At 42.2% G+C, this 24718-nt stretch overlaps 1 protein-coding gene and 1 long non-coding RNA gene across 4 annotated transcripts in view; one reads left to right on the top strand and one right to left on the bottom strand.

The window, feature by feature from the left end:
- LOC146438963 (uncharacterized) overlaps positions 1-11220 on the bottom strand; it is a 35151-nt gene extending 23931 nt beyond the window's left edge. The window contains exons 1-2 of the long non-coding RNA XR_014850600.1: positions 6336-11220; positions 5165-5257 (exon numbers count right to left, since the gene is read on the bottom strand). This is a non-coding gene — a long non-coding RNA (uncharacterized LOC146438963). The remainder of the gene's footprint in view (positions 1-5164; positions 5258-6335) is intronic.
- A 696-nt stretch (positions 11221-11916) lies between these two features.
- XPO1 (exportin 1) overlaps positions 11917-24718 on the top strand; it is a 35420-nt gene continuing 22618 nt past the window's right edge. Inside the window, exons 1-5 of one of the 3 annotated variants that reach the window (XM_085054262.1) lie at positions 11917-12047; positions 12594-12649; positions 16296-16427; positions 20118-20219; positions 24014-24086. In XM_085054262.1, coding sequence (XP_084910388.1) covers positions 16302-16427; positions 20118-20219; positions 24014-24086 — 301 coding nt within the window. In that variant the 5' untranslated portion in view covers positions 11917-12047; positions 12594-12649; positions 16296-16301. Of the gene's footprint in view, positions 12048-12139; positions 12650-13141; positions 13294-16295; positions 16428-20117; positions 20220-24013; positions 24087-24718 lie in introns of those variants that run through there. The other 2 variants (XM_085054261.1, XM_085054263.1) reach the window with 2 other exon arrangements.

Genomic DNA, 24718 nt, shown 5'->3' with positions numbered 1-24718 from the left:
TGGTTCTTTGCTGAGGTCTGTGCTCAGTCCTGCCCCTGCTGTGCCAGACTCGAGTGGACTCCCTGGATTCCTGACCTCCAGCCTGCCTCATCACCACTCATTTGTGTCATTTCTGACACAGTCATCACATTTCTGCTGATCACTGGGCTGCACCCAGAACCTGTGAGTGCCACCAACCCTGTCCAGCTACCAGAAAAGTAATTTTCTGCAACCCTTACCTTTGGCAGCAATGGAACAATTAAGCTCTTTTCCATTGCCCTCACTGTTCTTTCCTCCTACTAGAATAAGAAATATTCTAAGTGCCAACTTCCACTCTACCTACAAGATTGGCGGAACTGACAGAAAAAGATCAATGTCATTACAGAGATAAAATTGGGGAAAATTACAAATCCTGTACAGAATTATCCCCCTTCATGGTTTCTACTCAATATATTAAGACTGACATTTTCAACTCATCATGTCTCCCTCATATCCCTTGAGATACATTTTACATTCTATATCCAAAAATTATTTCCTATTGGCTTTTTCAGTGTTATAGTTGTAATAACTATGCAAAAAATAGCACTCCATGCATGCTATTTGTATGAGTTCTGTATGTATCCCAATGACCAGCAATATGGACCTTTAGTCTAATCTTTATGCCACAAAGCCAGGCTGCTAATTATTTACATATACTAATGAACTTTTAAATAGTGATTGCTGCCTGAACTGGAATATACTGGACAATGCATTGCAGAGAAAAAAAAATACATCTGTTAAAGCCAAAGGTTTTGACTTCTTAATTTTAATTTTTAATTCAAAACTTCCCTGTGCGTCTGAAATGACTTTATGTATATTTGAATGTAACTTGGCTTTTTAGCTGTATACTTTTGAGGGGAGTTCATACTGCCTTGTATTTCAATTGGCTCAGTGTAAAGGAGGGAAAGCAAACATCACTACCTGATCAGTGGCCTTTGACTTGGGAATGTCCTCACCTAACCTAAAAAAGAAGGTACAGCAGAAGATCCGAGTAAGAGAAAGAGACTGAAAAGATAAAAAGCTTCAAAACCAAGAGAATACATTTCATTGTCTTATTTTCTCCTAATTTTCTTTTGTATTCCCAAATTCCAGGAATGTGTATGTCCTGCACCCCCATTTCCCACTTAATCCTAGTTATATACCCATCCCCACTGAAAAAATATTTTCTACAGCCACTGTGATCCATATCCAGGTTAAAACTAATCACTTTTGTCAGGTGAGATTTCAGTGCTGGCTTAAAGCGTATGTGCAACTATGGCCTCATTAATCAGCAAATTTTATCTAATTACCAGGAGCCACAAGGGATGATCCTACTGCTGTAACATTTCACAGCTCCCATTCCCAAACTCGATGGGCTGTGTTGTCCCCTTCCATCAGGCTTGTGACCCAAATACCAGCACACACGAACAAATTCCCATCCCCCTTGAGGCCTGGTTTGTATCTGTAATGGGCCCCAGCTGATAAATTACTGCTGCTCTGCATAGCAAGTTCTCAATAGAAATTTCCCCTGATTTGGCAGAGCTGGCATTACATGCACCTCATTCCACCTGGGGTCAGCAGGCACAGGGAGGTGCAGGATCAGGATGGGAAGATGCAAACAAATCCAGGCCCCTCTTGCAATGCTGTTCCCTGACCCCCACCAAAGGCTGAGGAGATGCCTTTGTTTCCCACTTGGAAAATCTGTTCCATTCAGGGTTTCAGAAAATAGAACCATTTCATTCCGGCTAAACTCAATAGTTTAGATTAATAGCTTGTCAGAGAAACACAAACCATCTCACACACAACGAGCATCCATATAGGAGAGAGGAAAAGCCTTGCTTCTGGACCACTTAGGAGACAACACAGGGCTTTTACAGGCCCTTATCACCCACCCAGCAGAGTAGGGCTGACAATGACACATTTTCTTCTAGAACAATCTACTGCAGCCATTTCCCCCACCAAGAAAACAACTGAACTATTCTGAAAGGTTAGAGATTAGACTACTTATTTAAAAGAGACGAAGCATTTTAGTCTTCCCGTTATCTGTTTCCATGAGAAAATCTCCATGCTTGCCCCAGAGTTCCCCTTTTGTGTCTAGTCTAGACTATCATAATAGATTTGACAATTGTTTTTTATTACATAACTTTGAGAAACAGACTCTGAGAATTTGGTTATTAGAAAAATTCTGCTTTGAATAAGATAGGACAATGTGTGGCTTTTAAAAAGCTAATCATGAATGCCTCTATTGTTGGTTTGCTTTCAAAGTTGATTTCTCAGTCTAGAAAAAAGCAAAAGCCATTAAATATATTTGAGAATGTGCCAAACAGTAATATCCATAGGAAGATTTACTTTTCCTACACTTCTTCCTGTGCATAAGGACACAGTGGAATTCTTCCTGCACGGAAAAATAGGATTGGACCTTAAATTGCTGTTCCAAATGATAGTAAAGTGACAATCCCAAACCAACACCAGATAATCATGGTCACCAATTCACCAAGTTATCTATTAAATCATCACAGCTGGACATCCTGCCAGTCATTCACAGCTAAGAATTCTGAAGCACTTGTATCATCCTTTGCCATTATTTGCACCTCCAGGCTGGATACATTTCATACTTCTCTGAGGAGTGAGGTGCAATAAATCTTTGTGAAGCAGTTTTGTTGTATTCATGGCCAGGATACTTCACTATTTACTGAAGAATTGCCCTCTCTGTGCCTCTCAGCTGGAGAGCTGACACAGGCAGGTCTTACAAGACATTTTGTGTTAAAACTAAGGCTGCTTTAGATGTGGTTTCTGCTAAGTACTTTTATATCAAACTATTTTTGGTGCTATTTTGACTTCCTCCACATTTCAGCCTTCCAGATTACTTCTGTCCTGCTTTACACTTGGAAGGGATTGAAAAACTTGTTAGTGGTGTTAAATGGAACAGAGATTCCTGCTAATGGATTATTGATCATACTTGAGTGATCTTTAGAGTATCACAAGCAGAATGCCTTCCTCCCCCTTGTAAAAGAATCTAATATTAAAAATATTAGCATTACATGCTAATTATCTCCATGAGTGAAAGCATTAAGCACAAAGTACGTCTCTGCTGTAAGAGGAGGTAGCATCTCTATTTTTTAACCACAGATTTTATAGGGTATTTCATCAAACTCACAGAACCCCTTTAGCAAAAAAAAAAAAAAAAAAATCAGTATTAAAGTTCTCCATTACTTGGCCATAACCACAACTTTTTTTGGCTGAAACACATCACAAAGTAATTTGTTACCTCCCCACAATAGCGATTTTAAACAGAGCAAGAATGAAGGACTTGGCAGATGAAAAGTGCAATTTTATTTCATGTACATTGTCCTAGAAACTTTTCTCAGCTGTGTGGGTTGTATCTGACAGGCATCCTGAAACTAACCCAAAGTCCTTTTCCATTTACAATACAGGATGTATTCAGTAGATTTGGGTAGGTAAGGCTAATTTTCTGTTAGGTGACACTTAACTAAATCATACCCTATTTCTTTCCTACAGCTGGAGACAGAAATGCCAACTATTTTAGCTTTACTTTATAAAAAGTCAGTTTTCAGAAATAACTTGTGCAACAGGCTGGTCAGAAAATTATACATAAATCTTCATCTAAGATCCTGCCAGGGAAAAAAAAACAGCAAACTGGAAACGCTATGAATACATCCTGTTTTCAGCTAATTTTGAGATGAGGTTCGAATGGTTAAAGGCACCCCAGGTTTGCATCTGTACAGCACTGTCTGTCACACTGTGCTAATCCAGGCTTTCTCTCGGCCCAGACAGCTCCCTGGAACACTCACAGGAGAACACATGCTTCTAATTACCCATTTTCTCTGTGCAGGCAGCTCTCAAGACCTGCACTTCCCAAATCATTGAAATCTAATTCCCCAGGAAGAAAACACATCCAACATCTTTGCCGCAGTCCTAGAAGGAAAGAGGAAATGACAAAAGGCCTGTCCATCCACATATACAAATTGTTCACCTGCACCAGCATCCCTTTGCACACTTCACATTTTGGGAAATAACTATAGCTATTTTGACCCAATCCTTCCTTACAGGAGGAAGTGAAATTGGCTTTTGCCATGGAAGTGTGGTGATCTCTGTCACACGAGGAATGTGTGGCAGCCTTGTCATTTTTAGTCTGTGATGCTGAGTTTCTCATTCTATCCTGCCTAGAAAATGGCTTATTGGTACCTGAACACAGAGCTTGCAGGGATGCTCCCTTAAAATAAAATTCTCCAAAGGATTCTCACAGGGGAAAAAGGATTCTAAGGATAGAATTTTTTTTTTTTAAGATCTAATTTTCCCTTCACAGTGGAAAAGACCAGCCGCAAAGGAACGTGATCAAAGACTAAGTTTAGTCACAGGTATGACAGGAGAGAGCATTTTAAAAATACAGCTTGCCAAAGGCTGAACAATAATTTGTGGACTGAAATAGAGAAGTGAGTGAAAAGACCTGTAAAGCTTAAACAAGCCCATCCCCACCCCATTTAAAATCAACGAGTTCACTGTGAAAATATGAAAAAAATAATAGCCAAGAGCCCTAATGAATTGGATCATGATTGTGTACATATTAGTCATGCACATTGAGAAAGCTACAAGACATCTTCAGAAAGCTCAGGAAGAATATGTGAGCTTTGACTTCAGCACAGTGTTATTTGCCTGAAACTGAAAGCTGCAGTTTCCTCCAAATTATTTCTTAATATCACCTCTCCCAGAAAAACCTAAATAGTGATTTGGTTTCTACTCCTTCCATCCTTCTACCTCTTTCTCTTTCCAAAGTGAAAAAAAAAAAAAAAAGGTTGCTGATTTCCAAGATGAGCAAGCTAAAGAAGCTTTTTTTGGAATTATAGCCCTGTGTTCACCACATGGGGAATACATTTTAATTTCAGGTCTATTCACTACAGAACTGGGAAGGGATAGCCAAGTGGCACACGTGATAGCATGGAAGGTAAAAGCAATGCATTAAAAACACCTGGAACTGCTGAGGGGCAATTTAGAACTCAGGCTCAGTTATGAAGCTGAGACTGGACTGAGATAAATCACCTATAAAACAAGTCTCACTTACAGGAGCTACAACCTGTATTTTATCCTGATGCATTTATGAATTTGGACAGCCACTGAATGCACTGATTTTCATGGAAGTGACACCTACCACAGTCACATTAATACCCTGGACTCATATCCTGTGATCCACAACCCCAGCTACAGGAGGATGCAAGAGACTGCTACTCCAGAAAGGGCATACCTGTGAATATAAAGTGGTTTTTTTTCAGTTGAATTTAAATTAATCACTGAAAGTTATCATGCCCACTAAATCATAGAGAGGACAGAACTTCACCAATCTGGCAAATATCAAGAATTTCCTAAAGCCCAAACATTGATCTTTGGTGAATCTATTCCTCAGTTGCCATCTGGAGTTGCTTTACTTGTTGGAGAGAAACGATTATTGCCTCAAAAGCTAAAAGCCAAAGTAATACCCCAAATAAAGACATTATCACAATGAAGTTAGCAGTTCCATTCTAAACACAAAGTGGACCTAAGCAACAGACAATTGCCCAGAGACAACTGTTAGATTTAACACTGTGTAAAGTTTATTGGGGAGAATCAATAGTCTCTGCCAGTGCCATTTAGAGCATTGAACACTATGGAATATTTTATCTTAGATCCCTGAACCTTTATGGTTTGATTCTTATTTTAGAATACAAATCCTGCTAACTACCTTTCCTTAAAAAAAACCCTTCAGGTGCTTTAAAAGTTGCAATGGGTTGGACCAAAAAATAAAGCTAAGAAATTATATCAAAAGAAGTAAAAAAAAACCCAACAAAGCAACAAACCAAAACCAAACCAACAAACAAAAAACCCAACACTTTCAGAATTAGTGAATGTTTCAGAGATGACCAAATCTGGTTTAACAGAAGGATGACAAATTGGGATTTGCCTCCTTGCAGGATTTTATTAACATGGCTTTATGGTAGTTGCTGTATCAGCAGAACAGCTCTGCTGGGACACACAGCAGACATCACACCATCTTCCTGACAGAGTCACAGAAAATGGTTCACAGCTGCAGATTCTAGAACTGTTCCTAGAGCTGAGCCTGACAGAATTTGTGCCAAGTTTATTACAGTTAAACAGCTCTTGAAGAACAGCTGATTTCTCTTAAGTTATGAGTATTACTTTATAGCTATATAATGTAAAAGGAGTATTTATATCTCACTGTGTTCACTTGTTTATATAGAGTCCCATGTTAAAGACTTTTTTCAGTAAAAATTTTGTAAACTCGCTTATTTGAAGAACAAGACTAGGAGAAGAGGGAAATTTCTTACCTTTGCCATCTCACCTCATTTCAGCATCAGCACAATTTACAGGAATATGGCAGGAAAATTCTGACTAACAGAAGAATTCAGTTATCAGTAAGACACCAAAACAATGACATCTTAAAAAGACTACCAATGGAGAATTTTTTCCCTGTAATATAGAGTGGTTTTTCCCAGTGGTTTTCTTTTCAGTTCCTTCTTTGAATCTGTTTTTCATGGATTTGTACATACTGTGAAAAGTTATTTAACAGTTTAAAGTTTAATGCCTAAACCTTTCCAATAGCTATTTTAATGATCTCAAAATATCAATGAACTGATTTGTAGTTCATCACTTTAGGAAGTTTATTGATGAATTTATCCCTACCTGGCTTTTCCTCAGTCATGTTTCATACATTTCATACCTTTACTGTCTCAAGTGTTAATTACCAATCATCTCTGAAATTGTGCCAATCTGTTTACAACATATTGATAATGAGATACCCAGGTTTAGTTAAAAGGTTCTGTGAGTATTCTTGAAATTACTTTAGGCCACTACCCTGCTGCTGTTCCAAGTAATGCCTACAGACACTCCCTAATTATGTTGTCCTTTACCCTGCCACCAAGCAAAGGAATATCTAATTTGTTTTCCACTTTCTCCCTCAGCTCTGTTTTCCAAGTTTTCCCTCGTACTGAACTTTTTTTTTTTTTCCCAAGGACACATCAGTTTTTATTTCTCCTCTCCTCTCAGTTACATTCAATTTCCTGCTTCCAAGATTTTTAGATTATGTTGTATTATTTCTTCCTACTTGTGTTTGTAAGACCTGACTTAGGCTCATCTGCAAATGCTGTTAATATTCTTACATCCAGCCTCTCTGAAATCATTGATCTGGGACATTCATCAAAACAGACCAGTTGCTTTCTTCCACACAAGAATAAATGAAACTAAATGCAAAATCTGTTTGGCCAAAGACACAGTAAATGTGAAGTCAAACAAAAGTAATTAAAGATGAAAAAAGTACATTAGAAGTTCTCCAAACAGAAAAAAAATAAAACAATTAAGAATGGCAGCAGATGCTCAGTAAGAAGAGGGATGCTCAGGCAGGATTAGTTCTGCCATTTCTAGAATGACATGAAGCAAGAGTGGAGGGACAAAACAAATTCTCTGCATTCCTTTCATTAGCCAAACATATTTCCTGGTCCTATCACGTCAATAATCCCAGAACTAAATGGGACAGCTGCAGGAGAAAGTGGAAACTACAAGGCATCTTTCCCTGCTTTGAGAAGAAAGCTTTGGCGATGGACACAGCGTGAGCAAGTGAAAACTCTGCAGTCACGCCACGCCCCCCATAAAGGCATGGATGGGCAAAGGGCCTTTCCTGAAGGATGAGGTGGAGGCTGGAGCTGTTCACAATGACACTCATGACATTAACAGATCGTTTTAGTTGTGTGTTGCCCAGACATCCTTGAAAATTTACAGCTGGCAATTTCCTCTGAATGCCTCATTCCTTTCACTTCAGCCTCACTCAACACCTGCCTTCCCTTTGCCTTATTTCCCCAGCTCTATTTTATTCTGTTCCCTAGTCTTTCCATTTACAAGCCTTACTTCTCCAGTCAAGAAACTATGACACTAATGTGATGTTTTTGTCATATTTTATGACTCCTCCTGCCATCAGAACCTCAGCTTTCCTGGATGCACAACCCCTAATTCTGGCACACCACCCAAGAAAATCATACAGGTTCTGAAAAACCAAATTGACCACAGCTAAAGGAGATGGTCTGCTAAAGCAAATGTACAGACAGGTTGTCCAAAAACAAGCAAAAAAGCTCTAAAGAGTGAAAAAACCTGCATAAAAGATAACAGCACTACATAGCTGTCTAGCTTTGGGGTGAAAGTTAATAAGCACTGCTTGCCCATCCACATAACCTTTATTTTGTGACACTCTCAGACCATGGTGGCTCATCCCATCACCCTGAACAGTGTGAGCAAGGATCAGACAAGCATTCAAAATACATTAACTCCCACAAACTGTGGGGCCCTTGTGAAGAACAAACAGGCCACAGAAGTTTAGTTACTTAATTCTGCCCATAGAGTTCCCACTCCCTGCTTTGGTTTGGGCTACTGGGTCTCCCCTCACCCATTTTTTCCCCCAGGCTGAAGAATCCCAGCTCCCTCAGTCCTTTCTGCACCTTGGAGATGGGCTCTGCTGGACCTGCACAGGGTTTTCCACACCTTTCTTGTAGTGATGGGCCAAAAACCAGGCATGGTGTGCCAGATGCAGCTACTGAGTGACCAGCAGAGAGAAAGAATCACTTCACTTGATGTCCTGGTTATGTTCCTTTTGATCCAGCCCAGCGTGCAGTTAGCTTTTATCACTAGCAGGCCACACTGCTGACCTGAAACCCAAGCAAATTTTTCTATTGATTCCAGCAAGGCCTAAATACCAGACTGAGCATCTAATAAAGGAGCCAACAGACAGGGAACAGTGGCAACAAAAAAGCAAGCATAAGCTCACAACAACTCCTGATAGCATGTGTATGAGAAAAGTTGTGATCAGACACACTCATCCTGCTAAAACAGCTGCTTTTTACTGCCTGCTCTGAGCCTCTGAACCAACCTTCACCTGCCTCCTTACAGAAGGGAGATGGGAAGAGTTCAGTTTTCTCAGGCCACAGCCTGCAGGAAGATAAGAAGGCTATTTCTAACAAAAATTAACGTGTTATTTGAGATAATAGAGCCAGTGACAGTGATGAGGCAGGAACTCTCCCCTACTCAAGCACTGGATTTAACAAACTGGCAGAGCCAACCCCTGCTGTGTTTGTTACTACTGCCATTTATTAAAATCACATTGCAGTTTGGGGCATTAACAACACCTGATGAAATAGTGAAGCTGCATCTACTCCCAAAATAGTTAACATTCGTTTAACAAACTGATTTAAGGATTTGAACTTTTTTTTTTATACATACACAAAAAGAAAATAGAAGTGAACCTTCTGCACGAGGAGAAGGAGTTAAAAAAAGAATGACTTTTTTGTCTCTTACATCAGTTTGTTTTGAACACCAGAGCTAGCTAGAACATCAAAACACACATAGGAACTGTTTATTCTAAGTGCTAGAGTTACAGCCCTGTTTTTAACCCACCAACAGCTTGCTATGTGTGTCCATTTTACTGGAATCACTTTCAAATTCAATCCCAGCAGCTCCAGTGCTATCTTCAATTACAGTCACTCTGCACAAGCCAACCCACCAGAGCAAGACAAACAAGGGGAATTAAACAAAGCACTGTTACCACCCTGACACACATGTTAACAGGATGCAGTTCCTTTTAGGCATGATAAAAAATAAAAGAGACCTTTCACATTCCAGCTCTTCAAACCTTAAATGCTGCAGAAATTTTTCCAAGAAATTTAACTGAGGAGTTTAGTAATACATCACACAGGATCTGATTTGGCACCACATGGTCTTGCATCCTCTGAGACTCTGCCCAAAACACAAATGTGTATTTGAATACAAGATTTCCCCAGCTGTCCCAGAAAGAAAGTAAAGAAACCACATTATACACACCCACAAAATGAAGATTGAGGAACTGGATTCCCCACAGCACTTCTAGAATTGGTCAGGCAATCAGAACAGTGTAAGTATGTGTAATTAGATTTATTTATTCAAGTATGTTATGGTTTTCATTGTACTGGCAAACTTTTGGGGATGACTGCAGATGCCTAACTTTAAACCGCTGCATTACACAGGAGGTATGGATTAAAAAATCATATGGAAAAAATACAGGTTTTGAGCCCCATCCAGCAGTTACATGGCTGAGCATACACTATCTGTAAAGTTAGAAAGCCAGCAAAAGCCTCAAAAACACTTAAATGGGGGGGGGGGTGTTTATGACTTACTAGCAACAGCAGACTACCTGCTTGCTAGGTACAAACTTCACACCAGTGGTAATTTAGCCACTACTCTGGAGTAGCCTCCACACCACAAAACACTTTTTTTTCCTTCTTAAACTGTGCAAAAGTGCTTAAGCATGCCTCCCATACTCCCAGCACAGGTGAACACCACCCTAACAAAGCTATAGAGGAAGTTTCCTTTGGAAACCCCCAAGATGGCATTCCACAAATCAAAAGTATCACTTCCACAACAAGCTTCACTGGCCAGTGTAATGCCATCCCAAAAACAAAGTAACTGATGAAAAAGAAAGCTTGTTCCTAGAAGGGAATTTAAATAATTCACAATAGTGGCCCCCTCATACAAGTGAATAATGAGTTTCTGTAACTATTGCTTTTTCAAATGAGGATGTAAGACTCAGGAGAAACACATAGGTAGGTACAGAATACTTTCACTGATAAGAGCTTTTCCACGTGCAAGTTAGCAAGCACGTTCTGTGCTCCTGCAGGCAGCGATGAGATGTGCAACCACAGCCTGCTGAGTTTATGTCACCACTGAAAAGCACTACGATCACCCCTGTTCACGCCTCGTTACCTCATATGCCTCACACAGCTCGAGGTTTGGATAAACCTAAAGCCAGCCTTGCCTGAAGCACACTTGGAAGGGCAGCTGCAAGGGGCTACTGCAGGAAGCTGGATACCCCCGGGTAAAGGCATCGCAGAGGAGAGGGCACACACCGCAATTGCGATCTGCACAAGCTTCAGCGGAGAGCACAGCACTGCTAGGGGTAAGGAGTAGGCGGCACCGAGCGCGGGCTGCTGCCCGGGCTGCTCACAGGGCCCGCACCAGACCCGAGATGTCCTATTGCACTGCACTGCACTGCGCTCCCTCCCGGAGAGAGCTGCTGGGGTAATGCCCATATGGCCACACAGCCCCACACCGGGTGCCCCCATTGCCTCGCTGTACTGCCGGGAAACAGCGCCTCAGCACTACCGGCGTGCTGCCCGAACCTCTTCCCGTCACGGACCACAGACCTGAACCCCTTTCCCCAAGCCCCTTCCCCTCACGGGCCAATTCCATGATTCCCTTAGCCTCACTGAGCAGAGCCCACCGAAAACCCCTTTACCTCACTGAAGGAAACCCCCCGAGTCCCTTCCCCTCATTGAGCACAGGTCCCCAGGACCTTTCCCCTCACTGACCACAGGTCCCACACCCGCTCCCCTCACTGAGCAGAGTCCCCACACCCGCTCCCCTCACTGAGCAGAGTCCCCACACCCGCTCCCCTCACGGCCCGCCCGCTCCCGCCATTGCCCCTCAGGCGCGCGCCCGGGGGCGCCCAACGGCCGCGCCTTTCCCGCCCCCTCCCGCCGCAGCCCCGAAAGCCGCGCTCAGCCGCGCGCGTCACGCCGCCGCCGCCGCCGGCCAATGAGAGCCCAGCGAGGCCTGCGCCCGCGCTTTGTGAACTTGGAGGCGGAGCGCCTTTGAGTGACGGCTCGGCTCGGCCTATCAGCAAGGCGCGCCCCCCTTAGCGCGTACAGCGCTGCTGGAGAGGGGGCGGGTCCGCTCTGCTCACCCCCCCGCCGCCGCTCGCTCCCCCCGCCCCTCTGAGGCGCGCAGCGGATTGACAGCTCACTCAGCCAATCAGCACGGCGGCCGCCTTCGCGGCGGCACATCCCGGGACCAATGGGAGCGGCGGCTGGGCGGGGCCCCCGAGGTTTCCAAACGCTCCGCGGCGCCATGGGCTGAAAACTAAACCGAGATGGAATCTCCCAGTCTGAACCGGTTTGAGCCGGTTCCGAGCCTGTGGCATTAGGAGGGGGAGACGCGCCGCGCTCAGTCCCCGCCGCCGCTGCCGCGTGTGTGACCTGCTCGTAGGGGACCCGCAGCTGAGGGGGCGAAGTTTAGTGCGAGCCGCGGGGGGGGGCGGCGGGAATGGGGGCGAACTGAGCGCCGGGCGGGGAGGGTAGCAGCCGCAGGGGCAGCGAGAGCCGGCGGGGCCGGGCCTGGGCGGCGCGGGAGGCGCAGCCGGGTAGATCCCCCCGCACTAGCGAGGCCGGAGCGCCGCGCCGGCCGCTTTCCCGGGGCTGAGGGGAAGGCGCGGAGCCGAGCGCGGAGCCCCGGGGGCTGCTGCGGGCTCCTGGTGCAGCCAGGCCGGGCACGCTGCGAGGGGAGGAGTGGCGCCACTAGCCCCGACCCACCAGCGAGGAGGGAGCGCTCGCTTTTCCCCCCACCTCCCGCCCTGGTGGTTTTTTCCCCCTTGCCGTGGTGGGGTTTTTTTCCCCTCCTTCCGTGCTTTTTTTTTTTTTTTTTTTTCCGAATTTTTTTTTTGGGAGGGGGTTATTTTTGGTGGTCTTTTTTTATTTTCTTTTTAATTTTTTTTTCTCGTGGCGTGTGGTGGTTAGAAACTTGGCTCGCTCGCCCCTACTTTTTGAAGGAAGAGGCTGTGAGAAACCCCTAGGTAAGCGAGGCTTGCGGGGGGGTGGCGGTGGTCGGCAGAGGGGGCAGAGGGGGGGATTTTGAGGGCAGAACGGGGGGATGTGGCCGTGAGGGGGGCACGGAGCCCGGCCTGCGCTAGCAGAGATGCGATGGAGCCCGCGGAGAAGCCCTGAGGGGCGGGGGTGCTCCTGGATGGGGTTCGGGGTACGAGCATCCCCGGCCTGGCCGAGCGCGGCCGCGGATGCTGCGGGGGATGCTCCTCGTTAGGAGAGGGCCGGGCGGGCTGCGATCGGCTACGGGCAAACCCGGCGACATAATCTGTAAATTATTAGGAGTGGAAGTTTCCAGAAATATTTTTTTGTGTGTGTGTGTGTGTGTGTCTGTGCAGCAGTATTGAAACGTCCGCCTGGATCACGTGGGGAGCCCTGTATAGAGCGCAGGGCTGGAGCCCAGGGGAGGAGGAGGAGGAGGAGGGAGGGGCTGCGGGGCCGCCGCGCTCCTCAGGGCCCCGGCCCGCCCGACCCACCGCCCGGGCCCGTTCCCGTTCCCCGCCGCCAACCGGGGCGCTGCCGGCCCAGCCGGGAGCCGGAGGGGCTGTCTGCCGCCGGGGCGCTGCCCGCCCGCCGGGGCGCTGCGGCAGGAGCCGGGGAAGGGCCGCCGCGCTGGGTGGGTGTGAGTTATTTCCAGCCCAAAATGAACGCTCCGAGGTGTCGGGCAGATGTTACTTAATGCGTGTCGTCCTTCTCCTTCACGTGTGTGTGAAAGGAGCGGAGGGAAGGGGCGGTTTCGTTGCCATTGCTGGTGTGTGGCGTGTGATGCGAACGCGTTTGTCGTGCGCTGCGTTTCAGAGCCACTCACCCCTCTCGGGTGGGATTTACAAGTGATGCAGCTAATTCCTTGGGTGAGGGAGGCAATTCATTCGTATTGCGTGCTTAGAAATGGGGCGCAGTGACTCTCCCGGGGTGGGTTTGTTTTTTTTTAGTCGCTGCCCCCAATGAGCTTTAAATATCTGGGTTGAAGGTGCTGTAGGATTCATGGTGAATGCTCAGCATTTCTTACTATTAAATGCTTGCTGTTATTCCTGCGTGCAGCATGCCAAAATGAATCGAGTCTACCACAACAAGCTAACTGTTGTGTTAAAGGTCCAGGGTCATCGAGAGTTGGGCTAACTGTGTAAACAGTGCTGTAAATGCAGTTCTTTTGACCTTCGGTAGATGTCACATTCTTGCTGTGTTGTAGTTCAGATATTTTTCTGGGCTTTCTTTTTTTGCGGGTTTTTTTTAATTAACTTTTTTTTTTTCCTAACTTTTTCTTGTTTCTGTGTACCCATTTATCGAAGAATTCAGCAGTGGTGGTGGTTGGAGCTGAGGCTTAAACCTGTTCTGGAGTTCAGGCCTGATGGGGGAGGGAAAAGTGTAGGAGTGCAGTAAATCAGAGATTATGAGCTTCATGTGGGTACAGTGTTGGGAGTGGGAGATGGAGTTGGTTGCAGTTGGTGTTGGCCACAAAGCCGCCATTTCTGTGTTTCGGCTGGCGAAGTAGGTAGGTCATTTTGAAGATAATGCTGGGAGTGGCGAAGGGCCCTATTCAGAACATTTCCTTTCTGCTTCCATGTGGTGAATAACTTCTCTTGGTCACGCTGCTCCTTCTTGGTGCTCTCAGGGCGGCCTGAAAAGCACCGGAAGAGGTTCAGGTCTGAAATGAATGGTCCTACCCGAGGAGCGACTGCTTTGCGACATTTATTGTAGTTTGGAAACCTCTTTCCCGGCTCACAGTTCAGCCGTGGAGGCCAGATGTGGACAAAAAGGGGCGTGCCTGGCAGCAGGAGTGGATGGAGAGCATTAACTGCTCTGAGACTCCTCTGGGTGCAGTGTCCTTCTAGTGGTGCTGCTCACTGCCCCTCGTCTGCCAGGTGACATTTGCAGTGTCCTCCTGAGTTAAAAGAGTGAAATCAAGAATGAAGTCAGCCTTTCCTGCTGTTGTGGTTTTTGTTTCCAGACTTAACGTTGGAGTTTTGGAAACCTTCGGAGTTGAGGGAGGGACGAAAGGGCATGGAGTGTTAATTTTATTCTGTTCTCTACTTGATGTTTCTTCTGGTTTTACAGGTACATGCTGTAAAAAGACTTTACTGGGTGTTGAGATGGAGCCCTCAAAATGGTTATGTTACTGTAGTAATACTGAGTTTTCTACTTGAAAATGCAATTAAAATATTTGGATTTGGAACTATTTTTGTATACAGAAATAAAAGAAATTGCTTGATACTACTTGCAAATACACATTTCTAAACAAAAGATGTTTCTTGTCTGAATGCTACTGTAAGACTTTCACTTAATTAGTAATTGCTATGGTTGAGGCACAGGTTTGTCTTGTTTCTTACTTTTGAGCATGACTTAAATACATAAGGCATAAAACAGATTCTTACTTATACATAGAGTTATTTAGTAAGAGCAAATCTGACTTTATAGGGTGTGTTTGTGGAGGAGTTTCAGGTTGTGTCTTTCTGAGTGTGCAGACAGCTCTGGTGTAACTTTTTGATTGATCTTTCACTTGTCCAGACTTCTGGCTGTTTGTTAAGTGAGCAGTTTTATGTGAGATTTCTAGGTTTACAGGGTTTGAAAGGAGGCTGAGTGGCACAGAGGTGCTGTAGGTGGCAGGGTGGGAATATGTGCTAGAGTTGCCATTGACTGTGAGAAGAGGGCAATAAACTTGATTAGGTGTTTCCAGCGTGGGGGAGGATGGTGTGAAAAAGGTAGAGCATAACTTATAATCAGAAATTCTGTGGCTTCTGGCTTGTTTTGCTGCTTTTCATGAATGTCTTTATCTTGCACCAGTCTCTGGCTGGTAAAGAATCTTACATGCACACCCCACCTGACTGCCTTTGCATAATATCAAGGCTGCTCTATCTAGGACAAAGAGTTAATGCATGTGTCCCTGGGTTTAGGGGACCTGAAACCTCCAGTAGAATTCCATTTGAGTTTGAAGTGATCTCACGTGGCACACAGAGTAACCTGCTGATTTAACAGTCCCTTTGCTTCGTGTTCTCAAAGTGCCTTCAGTCAACTTCGTTTCAGTGGTAATTTTTTACTTGTATGTGGTTAACTTGTAAGGTGGTTTTCTTTTTTTTCCCAACTATTTGAAAAATGCCCTCTGGCTAATTTCTTGCTCTGTGTGTAGATCACGTTTCACCTCCATCCCCCAAGTGTTAAAAAGCTTTTGGAACTGATCTTCTGAATGTGCATGTTGGCCTTGGGAACTTGATACTCGCTGAGATTACCAGTCTGGGTTTTGGTTGTAGTGACACAAGGCTTCTCTACCAGCAAACATGTTTAGGAAGTGATAAGGGTTGATAGCTGCTTTGAAATAAGTGCTATGGTGCTGGTAACTCAGCCCATTCTCTAGTCAGACCGTTACTCTGTGTTTTACCTGTTGCAGACCCTGAGAGTTGAGCTGGGGTAGTGTTGTATGAATTTTTTCAGGGAGTGGGGGGAAGTTTGTCCTTGTGTGTGCCCCACAATCAGAGCAGTGTTGTATTCAGTTTTATCTCCTACTGCTAGCATAAACATCTTGTTTCAGTGGGACAAGTGAGCTAAGTTGAAGCACTTGCTTTGCAGCTGCATCTGATAATAGTTTCCTATGAATTGATCGATTTTTTAAAATTTATTTTGCAGTAATCTATGCCAGCAATTATGACAATGTTAGCAGACCATGCAGCTCGTCAGCTGCTGGATTTTAACCAGAAACTGGATATCAATCTCTTGGACAATGTGGTGAACTGCTTGTACCATGGAGAAGGTGCACAGGTAAGGTGGACTTGGAACCTACCTTTATTGATCATTGATCATGTTTAATCTTACAGCAAATCATCTGAGCAAAATCAATTCAATTCAATAACAATCAGTAATTTTAGTGAATTTACTGAGCTAGTGACTGGAATATCACTGGCAGTCACATGAAATGTGAATTCACATTGAAGTGACACTTGGAAAAATGTTTGTTTGGTGAGTATTCATTTCTAGCTTGCCTTTTGCTGTTGAGAATTATTAGCAAATATGACTTGGTAAGGACACTTCTGCCTGCAGCTCACCTTTTCTGACTTAGTTCTTCAGGAAGGTCTGAGCTACCTGTTACTTGTTATCATGGACAGGATTGTGAAGCCATAAACTTAACGCTGGTTTCAGTGAAGAGTTGTATTTAAAAGAAAAATCTTAGTGATACTATTACTGTGTTTGTATTTATAAAGAAGTATATCATGCATATTCAATAGGAGAGTTTGTTCCTTTCTTGTTTCTGGTCTTTTTTATTTCCCATTACAGTTTGCACAGATTCCTCTTGCACTCTTTGGACTTAGTTCAGATTGTGAAGTAATAAGTTGAAATGGAGGGTCTATGCATTTGTGTGTTTGCATATATTGCCTTGAAGGTGAATCTTGTATTGTTTTTATCTATTTCTTGAACTACTTTGGAAGCAAGACTTAAATGCTGAGAGCAAGTATTGCTACAAGGGTGTTGGCATCGTTTCTCTTCTGGCAGATTTTAATTGTTCAGGCTCAACAAATTGGGAGTTTCAATGTCAGGCATCTCTTACTAAGATAGTCTTGCACAACAATAAGTGAATTAAATGGGACAAAGTAGCTGATGCTTTTCTATTCTTTCCAGCTGTTAGAATAAACAATGATATACTTGCTTATACTTGCTTTCTGTGTCCCTTTAGGAAAAAAGAAAAAGTGCTTTTGAAAAGCTTACTAGTGTAAATTCCGACAGGTTTTGAAATACCATGGTTTTTTTTTTTAAATATTTGCATTTTGAATGTCCCAAAAATAGTTACTTGCTGTAGTTTTGTAAGTGCTTGAATGACAGAAAACTCCTTGTAGCTTTTGCCTTAAAAGTGTGGACATCTATAGCACTTGTTTTGTGATATGTTTTACTGCCCTGCAGAATAGGTGATGCTTATAACATTGTTTGGTCTGAAGAGAGTAAAAAAAGTTGGGAAGGTTTATAAGGGTAATAAAAGATTAACACTAAATACAATGATCAAATTGCCATTGTTCTGGCATTGTGAGAAGTTGTTTCACTTAACACAGCTGGAAAAAGTCTCCAGTATTTAGAAAATTCATGAAAAAGAAGCAAAAGTTTAGGAGGTAGTGTTTAACTGGCAGAAGTGAGTTACGATATAAACTTCTGTTAAATACATGTATTAATATGTGTCACCTCAATGAAACTTTGGTCAGCTATTTGAGTACATTTCCAAAGTGGACACACTTCAGGAAATCTGAGCTTCTCCCTCTTCCAGGGGGTTCAGAAGTTCCTGCAGGAAAAAATGGTTCTCTGTGGACTCTGACAGCTCAAGTCCTGTCCTAAAGGGTGACAGGAATAATAGAAGTTGAGGAAAGAAAATATTGAAACTGGAGATTACCAGTGGTTTTCCTGGAGTAGGTCAGGGTAATGTCAGGGTAAAACAGGTTTAGAAAGCAGCCTGAATGGCCTGTGCTGAACTTGCATTCAGATTCACCTGTCTCCTCCTTCTGCTTAGTTCTTATCTCTGCTTGCAAAACTGTTATCTACTGATCTATATGAGGCAAGAAAGAAGCTATTTTCTATCCTAGAGATTTAAAATTTTTTCTCTTAGCTTTTTTGGGTATAGTTCCCTGAAAAGAATGTCCCCACCCCAGTGCAATACATGACTAAGGAGATTTCATGCAACTCATAAATGTTTACCTGGACTCATCCCAGCCTCTTAAATCCATTGGTCTGTTAGATCTTCATATGTCCAGAAAGATTATTTGCAAATTCATTTTTGGTACCAGCAACACCATGAGACTTTGTTCTTGATTAACCATTATTATTAAATTTATACTGTTTATGAAACTGCAGGGTTTGATGTCCAGAAAAGGGGTTCATGGGTATGAGAGCAGACCTCTCAGTGTTGGAAGAGGGATATTGAGTGTCTGTATTTTGTAGGTGTTGAAATTTGATCCTGGGATATGTCACCAGTATTAGAAGCAAACAGGAGGCCAGTATAAAAACACACTTTCAGACTGAACCTGGAAGTAATACAGCTATTCCTTCCAACTTAAAACTAAAATGTATTAAAAGTGCTGGGGTTTGGTGGTTTTTTTTTTTTGGTTTTTTTTTTTTATTCTCATGTCATACTGTAACAATATGGCTGTACTGGTTGTTGTCTTTAACAGAATATTTGTGTGGTACCTGTCCATATGAAATCTGCAGAGACTTGCTGGTCCAGTTGCTCCACTGTGCTCAATTACATCAAGTAGGGGTGCAAGTAGTATTGTACAGATAGTTTAGGCATCCTTGTTTTTTTTTCTGTTGGAACCTCCAATTTTATTTTTTTAAATCCCATGCCAAATTTGTCGGTTTCTTGTATTTTATGTATGTAGATTTTGGGTGTTGATTGGATTTCTAAGTTACTGAAAATACATGCTTTTTCACACCAGTTAATGATTAGCTCAGGTATGTACTTGGATGAGACTAGAAATCTGCGTGGCTGTAGTAAGTTCTGCCTGTTGAAGTTAATCCTAAAGTAAAGCTTTAACTGCTTTGTAAGTCTGTTGAATTGGCTCTACAGTGCAGTGAAAGAGTCAAGTAAGTTCTGTTAATTGTGTTGTAAAATGTCCATGTTGTTGGTAAGGTAGTATCTGATGCTTGTAGGGGATACAGTTTGCAGCAAGATTTATCAGTACACTGCACTTTTGGAAATGGCTGATATCAGCTTGGCTCCCTAAGAATGCTTGTGGACATCCAGGCTTTTGAAAAGGATGGCTAAAATGAATTCAGCTATTTCAATGTGTAATTGCTTCAGATGAGCTTCTCAAGAAACCACAGTATCTAGGACAGTAATTGATCATGTCAGTCCCAAGGAAGAGCAAACCATTAGCCTGACCAGCTCCCTTCCTCCCACCAGCAGGTTTTTATTATGGTTTTGTAGGTTGTTAGTTACACCAAGGATTCCTCAGAATCTCCTCAGGGATTGGAGACCTCTAATGCTCTCCTGTGGTTCTTCAAAATAAAATCAACAGTTCCAGCATCAACAACTTTGCAGCATGATACACAGTGCTCCTTAAAGCTGGCACTTTGTATGAGTGATTCCACTGGAACTAGCAAGTTTGGGTGCCCTGGAATGAGACTTTATCTAGATGACTGTGGAAGGGGAGAGAATTTCATTCCCTAGTAGGTTTTCCCTGTACTGTGTACCATTACTGCATGTTCACTGCTGGTCTGGATGAGTCAGTCAGTATGGAAGAGTGGAAGTGAGTAATTACTGTCCTGCATCAATGGGCTTTTGGAATTTGGCTATTACTAAACTTGAGCTGTCACAGAAGGAGGCTTGAGGGACTTGTTGCTGCTGGTTGAGTTCTGTTTAACTCTTAGATAAGTAATTGAAATGAAATTTTTCTTATTGTTATCTTCACTGACAGTATATAACTTCTTAAATAATCTAATGCTAACACTTTTTCAAATCAAATTTTCTTTTAGCAAAGAATGGCACAAGAAGTGTTGACTCACTTAAAAGAGCATCCTGATGCGTGGACAAGAGTTGATACTATTTTGGAGTTCTCTCAGAACATGAATACCAAAGTAAGCAAATTAACTTTTATTTATTTGGTTTTCCTCTTTCTTCCATTCATAAACTTTGAGGAAGGTATCTCATTTTTAGCCATAGACTTTCTTGATTCAAACCACATTTTTTTAATTGTCTTGTTCTCAAAGTTGGCTTTAAACAAGAACTGTAAATGAAAAAAATATTCATACCTCCTTTTACATTGATGAGAGTTTCTCCTTTTTTTTATGAGGATGAGGTAAATTGGATACACATAATTTTTTGAAGGCACATGCAAGCATGGTGCCAGTTCCCAAGATTGGTTTTGTGTCTGTATAAATCTGAGTAATGAAAAGTCTCCTAGAGCTACATTTTGTCCTTGGATAAGTGCTTGGCTGTTTGTGATCATAATGAAAGCCATGTGCATGTAACTGAGGAGAAAATGTGTCTCTAGGTGTGTTAAAGACAACACAAACCTTTTTTAGACCAAGGTTTTGAGCAATCAGTGAAGGCTAAGCACCCCACAGTTTGTAGTACAAGATCACTTCTTTGCTACTACGCAGAACACATTTGCTTTGCACTGCTGTTGGAAATCCATCCATCATGGTAGAGGCTAAAATGGGCAGCATTCAGGGCTTTTTCTACAATTTGAAATGCTTTTCCTAAAACCTGTGAAGTTTGAGCCAAAAAGATGATCAAAATGTGTTTTCACTGTCTTAAGTTGGATGATTATTGTCTCAAATAACTGACATGCATGTTTTTCTGCTGGATACACACTGTGTTAAAACAGCAAAAATTGTGTTTGGATGGTTTCTGAAATCATGTGGTATTCATGAAGCAGTTCATTTATTTTTTTCCTTGCTCTCTGAAGTTGAGGGGAAAACAGTTTAAAGAACTTCCTCAAAGTAACACCTTTAAGCACCTTTAAGTAACAGTGTTTGCCTGTTTGCTTGCCTGGTAAACTTTGCTTTTTATACTGACAGACATTACTAATGTTTAAGTTGATTTATCAACAGTATTTTTAAAAACTCAAATTTGTCTTGTGAAAAATGAGATGATTAAAGGAACAGAAAGAAAGCAACAGGTAAAGAATTCTTCAATTTACATAAATTGCAAATGATTTGGTGCTAAATTTATGCACTATGACATTTGGCTTTTATGCAATCATATTTTTTCTTTAATTAAAGCTGTTAACACTACCTGATATTAATCATAATGTTCCATTATGTTGATTGCTTGTAATAGGAAGAAAAGGGGTGTCTTCCTGTGCAACTGACACAGCTAGGCTTTGACGGCAGGCCTCCACAAGGTCTACCCTTTTGATTCCCTTTAACTGAATTCTGTTCATCAATTGTTTTTTGTTTCTTGGGAGGTGGGAGGGAAAGGGATTCGGTGCATAAAATAAGTAATAAGGGTGCCATAGAAATTTCTACCATAGGGATCATTTCATGGGGCTTTTTTGAGTGTTTGCTGTTGCCTGTCCCTCATCTTCATAACTGGGCAATGAATTAGTGGTAGACAATTAGCAACTAGCACACTAGGAGCAAAAGTTTTTGAAAGGTTTCTGTCTTACACAGAGTTGTGTTTACATGTACTGTTGCAATAGTTGATTGAAAGGCAGAGCTTTGGTGTCAGTGACTTTTTTGATCAGTGGTGCATCTCTTTATCAGAGAAATAAGAGTAATTAGAACTATCAAATCAAATGAAACAAAGTAAAAACCTCAGCAGGCCCTTTGCAGGATGTTGAGGCTGATGGAACCCTTCCAACAGGTCAGTGTTGTACACAGGGGTTTTACTGCTGCTGCTGTTCAGTGTCACATGCAGGTGTAAGAGAAAAGGCATCTTTGAGGAAGATGCAAAGAAGACACTGCAGAGGGCAGAACTGAAGTCACACATGTACAAAAGAATGGATAGAAACCTTTACAGCATGAACAGCTTAAGGTCCATGAACCCAAATAAGATGTTTGAGCAGGTAATGAGGGGTAGGTGTGGCAGATAACTAGAGGTGTCTGTCCTTTTCTTTGACTCGAGGAAATTCTAAGTGAGGGGAAAACCCACTAAAGATGAGTTCTGTCCTTAGTCCATTGTTGGGTGTTTCATTGAAGTTTCATTTGGTCATATAATGTTTATTTAAAATTACCCTAGACTTGCCATTGTGGTGTAAAAGCCAAATAAGTTCACTTGTGGAAAAAAGTTTGGAAGCAAAATGGACATTTCTAGTTGGCTGATACCTGAAAAATTAACGTGTGTGCCTGTAGAACATAGAAATTTCACTAGAGTTTAGATGTGCTTCAGGAAAGTTAGTACTGTCTGATATAAATATTCATACAGTCAACATTGTTAGGAGCTTTTGTAAGTATGTTTTGTATTGTGAGCCTGGATCAGTTGCAGATGGTGTCTGTAAATTTTTAGCAATGGCTGAAATCACTTCCTGTCAAGCATTTTGCTTAAGAATGTTTTTGCACGTTTTCCTTCATGAAAATTCCCTTGATTTGATTTAGCCTTTGTGTCATGTAATTAAGTCCATTTGCAGATTAAAATCTAGTTGATAAGCTTTTGCTGCTGACCATGGAGGAAATAAAACTACCCTGCCAACTTTATGTAATTGATAATTTTTCTTGGTGCCCAAGATTTCAGAAGGGGACAGAATATTTAGGGAATGCAGGATGTGCACCTGAAATCTCTTGGGAGCTGGGATCAGATAAAGAAGAACAGGGATGTATAGGTTATGTTAAGATGAGAACAGCAAAAATGCTCTTTTAATACAATGTGGTTTGGGACAGTCTACATTGTGTTTTTTAATTAAACTGAAGTCTGTGTGATCCCTTTGGTCGAAATGGCTAATGATCCTACTTTGTGTAACAACTAACCATTTTAAAGAGGAACTCTTATTCTCAGCCAAACTTGGAACTGTGAAAACTTGAGTTTACCTTTCAGGCATTGATGTGACTTTTTTTTTTCTTCCTAATCCATTGCAGATAAAGTAAATGCAAAACTCCTCATCCCCTTTTCTCTCCTGTCTATTCATGCTAATGGGGTTTTACATATTAAAGTTCTTTGATCATATCATGACAAACTTCTTTCCCTGTTACTGTGAGTTGGCAGTAGGGACAAATGGGCAGAGGGAATGGCCGTTTGCAACGTTAATGGTTTCGGGTAAGAACATAGGAAGGAATTCCTGAAAGGTAAAATGATTTCTAAGAGCTTATTCACATTTTTGTTGTTCTTTGACTGAGCACAAAAGTTCATCTTTAAATAGTAGAAATAGCTGCCGTATTGGGGTGGGGATTGAAATTAAATAAACCTGTGGGTTGTCTTGCTGTTCCTAAAGTAACACACCAGTGAAGTTTGGGAAATACTTTCTCTAGGAAGTGCCAGTGTCAGGACATGTGATGTTAAGATTTTTTTTTTCCAGCTCTTAGAGGAACAATAGGAAGATTGAGACACCATCCAAGCTGCTAAATATTTTAGGAGCCTGGTTGGGTTAATACTCAAACTTAGGAGCAGTCATTTGTGATGCAAATTCATATCTGGCTGCTACTTTTCCAGATAGCCAAAATTGTCTGCCAGAGGGCTTTTCATTATTGTTTTTTCCCCCCTCCTGGTGTGAGCATGATCAAACAGCAGGACTTAGTATAGCCAAGAATAAAACAAGAAAATACAATGCATGAAACCTCAGTAAATGGGTGAATAGACATATATTAAATAAAATTGTTAGTTTAATAATCTTGAAGTCTTAGATGTTAAGTGTGAATGTCTGATTGAATGAGAGTCCTGCAATTTAGTTAGTCCTACAGTAATGTACTCACATTTTGTCCTTCTCCAATTTCAGTATTATGGACTCCAAATCTTGGAAAATGTGATAAAAACAAGATGGAAGATTCTTCCAAGGAACCAGTGCGAAGGTAGGGAGGGATTTTTGTATTTCCCTCGTAAGTTTGTGTATTAACTGAGATTGACTGTTAGTCTCTAATTTTCAGCTTAAATTACACAATTTTAGTTACTTTCTGTCATGTGTTTTGACCACCTGAGCTCTTGAATGGTGAAACCACATCTTTCCCTTTTGTGATCGTGGCCTCAGTGGGTTGGTGAAAGCTGAAATTCTGTAAATTTGGGAATGGGATCTGACTGATAGTTTTGAGACATCTGCAGTGGGCCCCTGGCTTTGAGCTAGAGGTTTTGATTCTCTCTACATGGCACAGGAGAGTTTCTTCACCATCTCTGAGCTCTGTGTGCAGCCCCAGCAATGTTCAGAGTCATTATCTAGTAGTCTCTGTGGTCCACTTGTTACCATCTGTAGATTTGTGTAATTCTTTCGGAATCATGAGCATTTACAATGATTTTAAGGTAGAAGCACTAAGTAAATGTGTTTTCTTACCTATGGATGGTCACTCATTCTGTTTGACAATGAGATACTGTGCAGTTGGGTATCATTCATGTCAGTGCATATACAGGCAGATTGCTGTAATTGGTGCAGTGTAGGATAACTCCACGTTTTCCATCAATGCCAGCAAGCTGGAAGTCTTAAAAGAACCGC

The sequence above is a fragment of the Lichenostomus cassidix genome, chromosome 3 (assembly GCF_008360975.1).
Source record: "Lichenostomus cassidix isolate B80296 chromosome 3, HeHo_3.0, whole genome shotgun sequence".
Classification (NCBI taxonomy): Eukaryota; Metazoa; Chordata; class Aves; order Passeriformes; family Meliphagidae; genus Lichenostomus; species Lichenostomus cassidix.
This window is presented reverse-complemented; position numbering and strand designations above follow the sequence as displayed.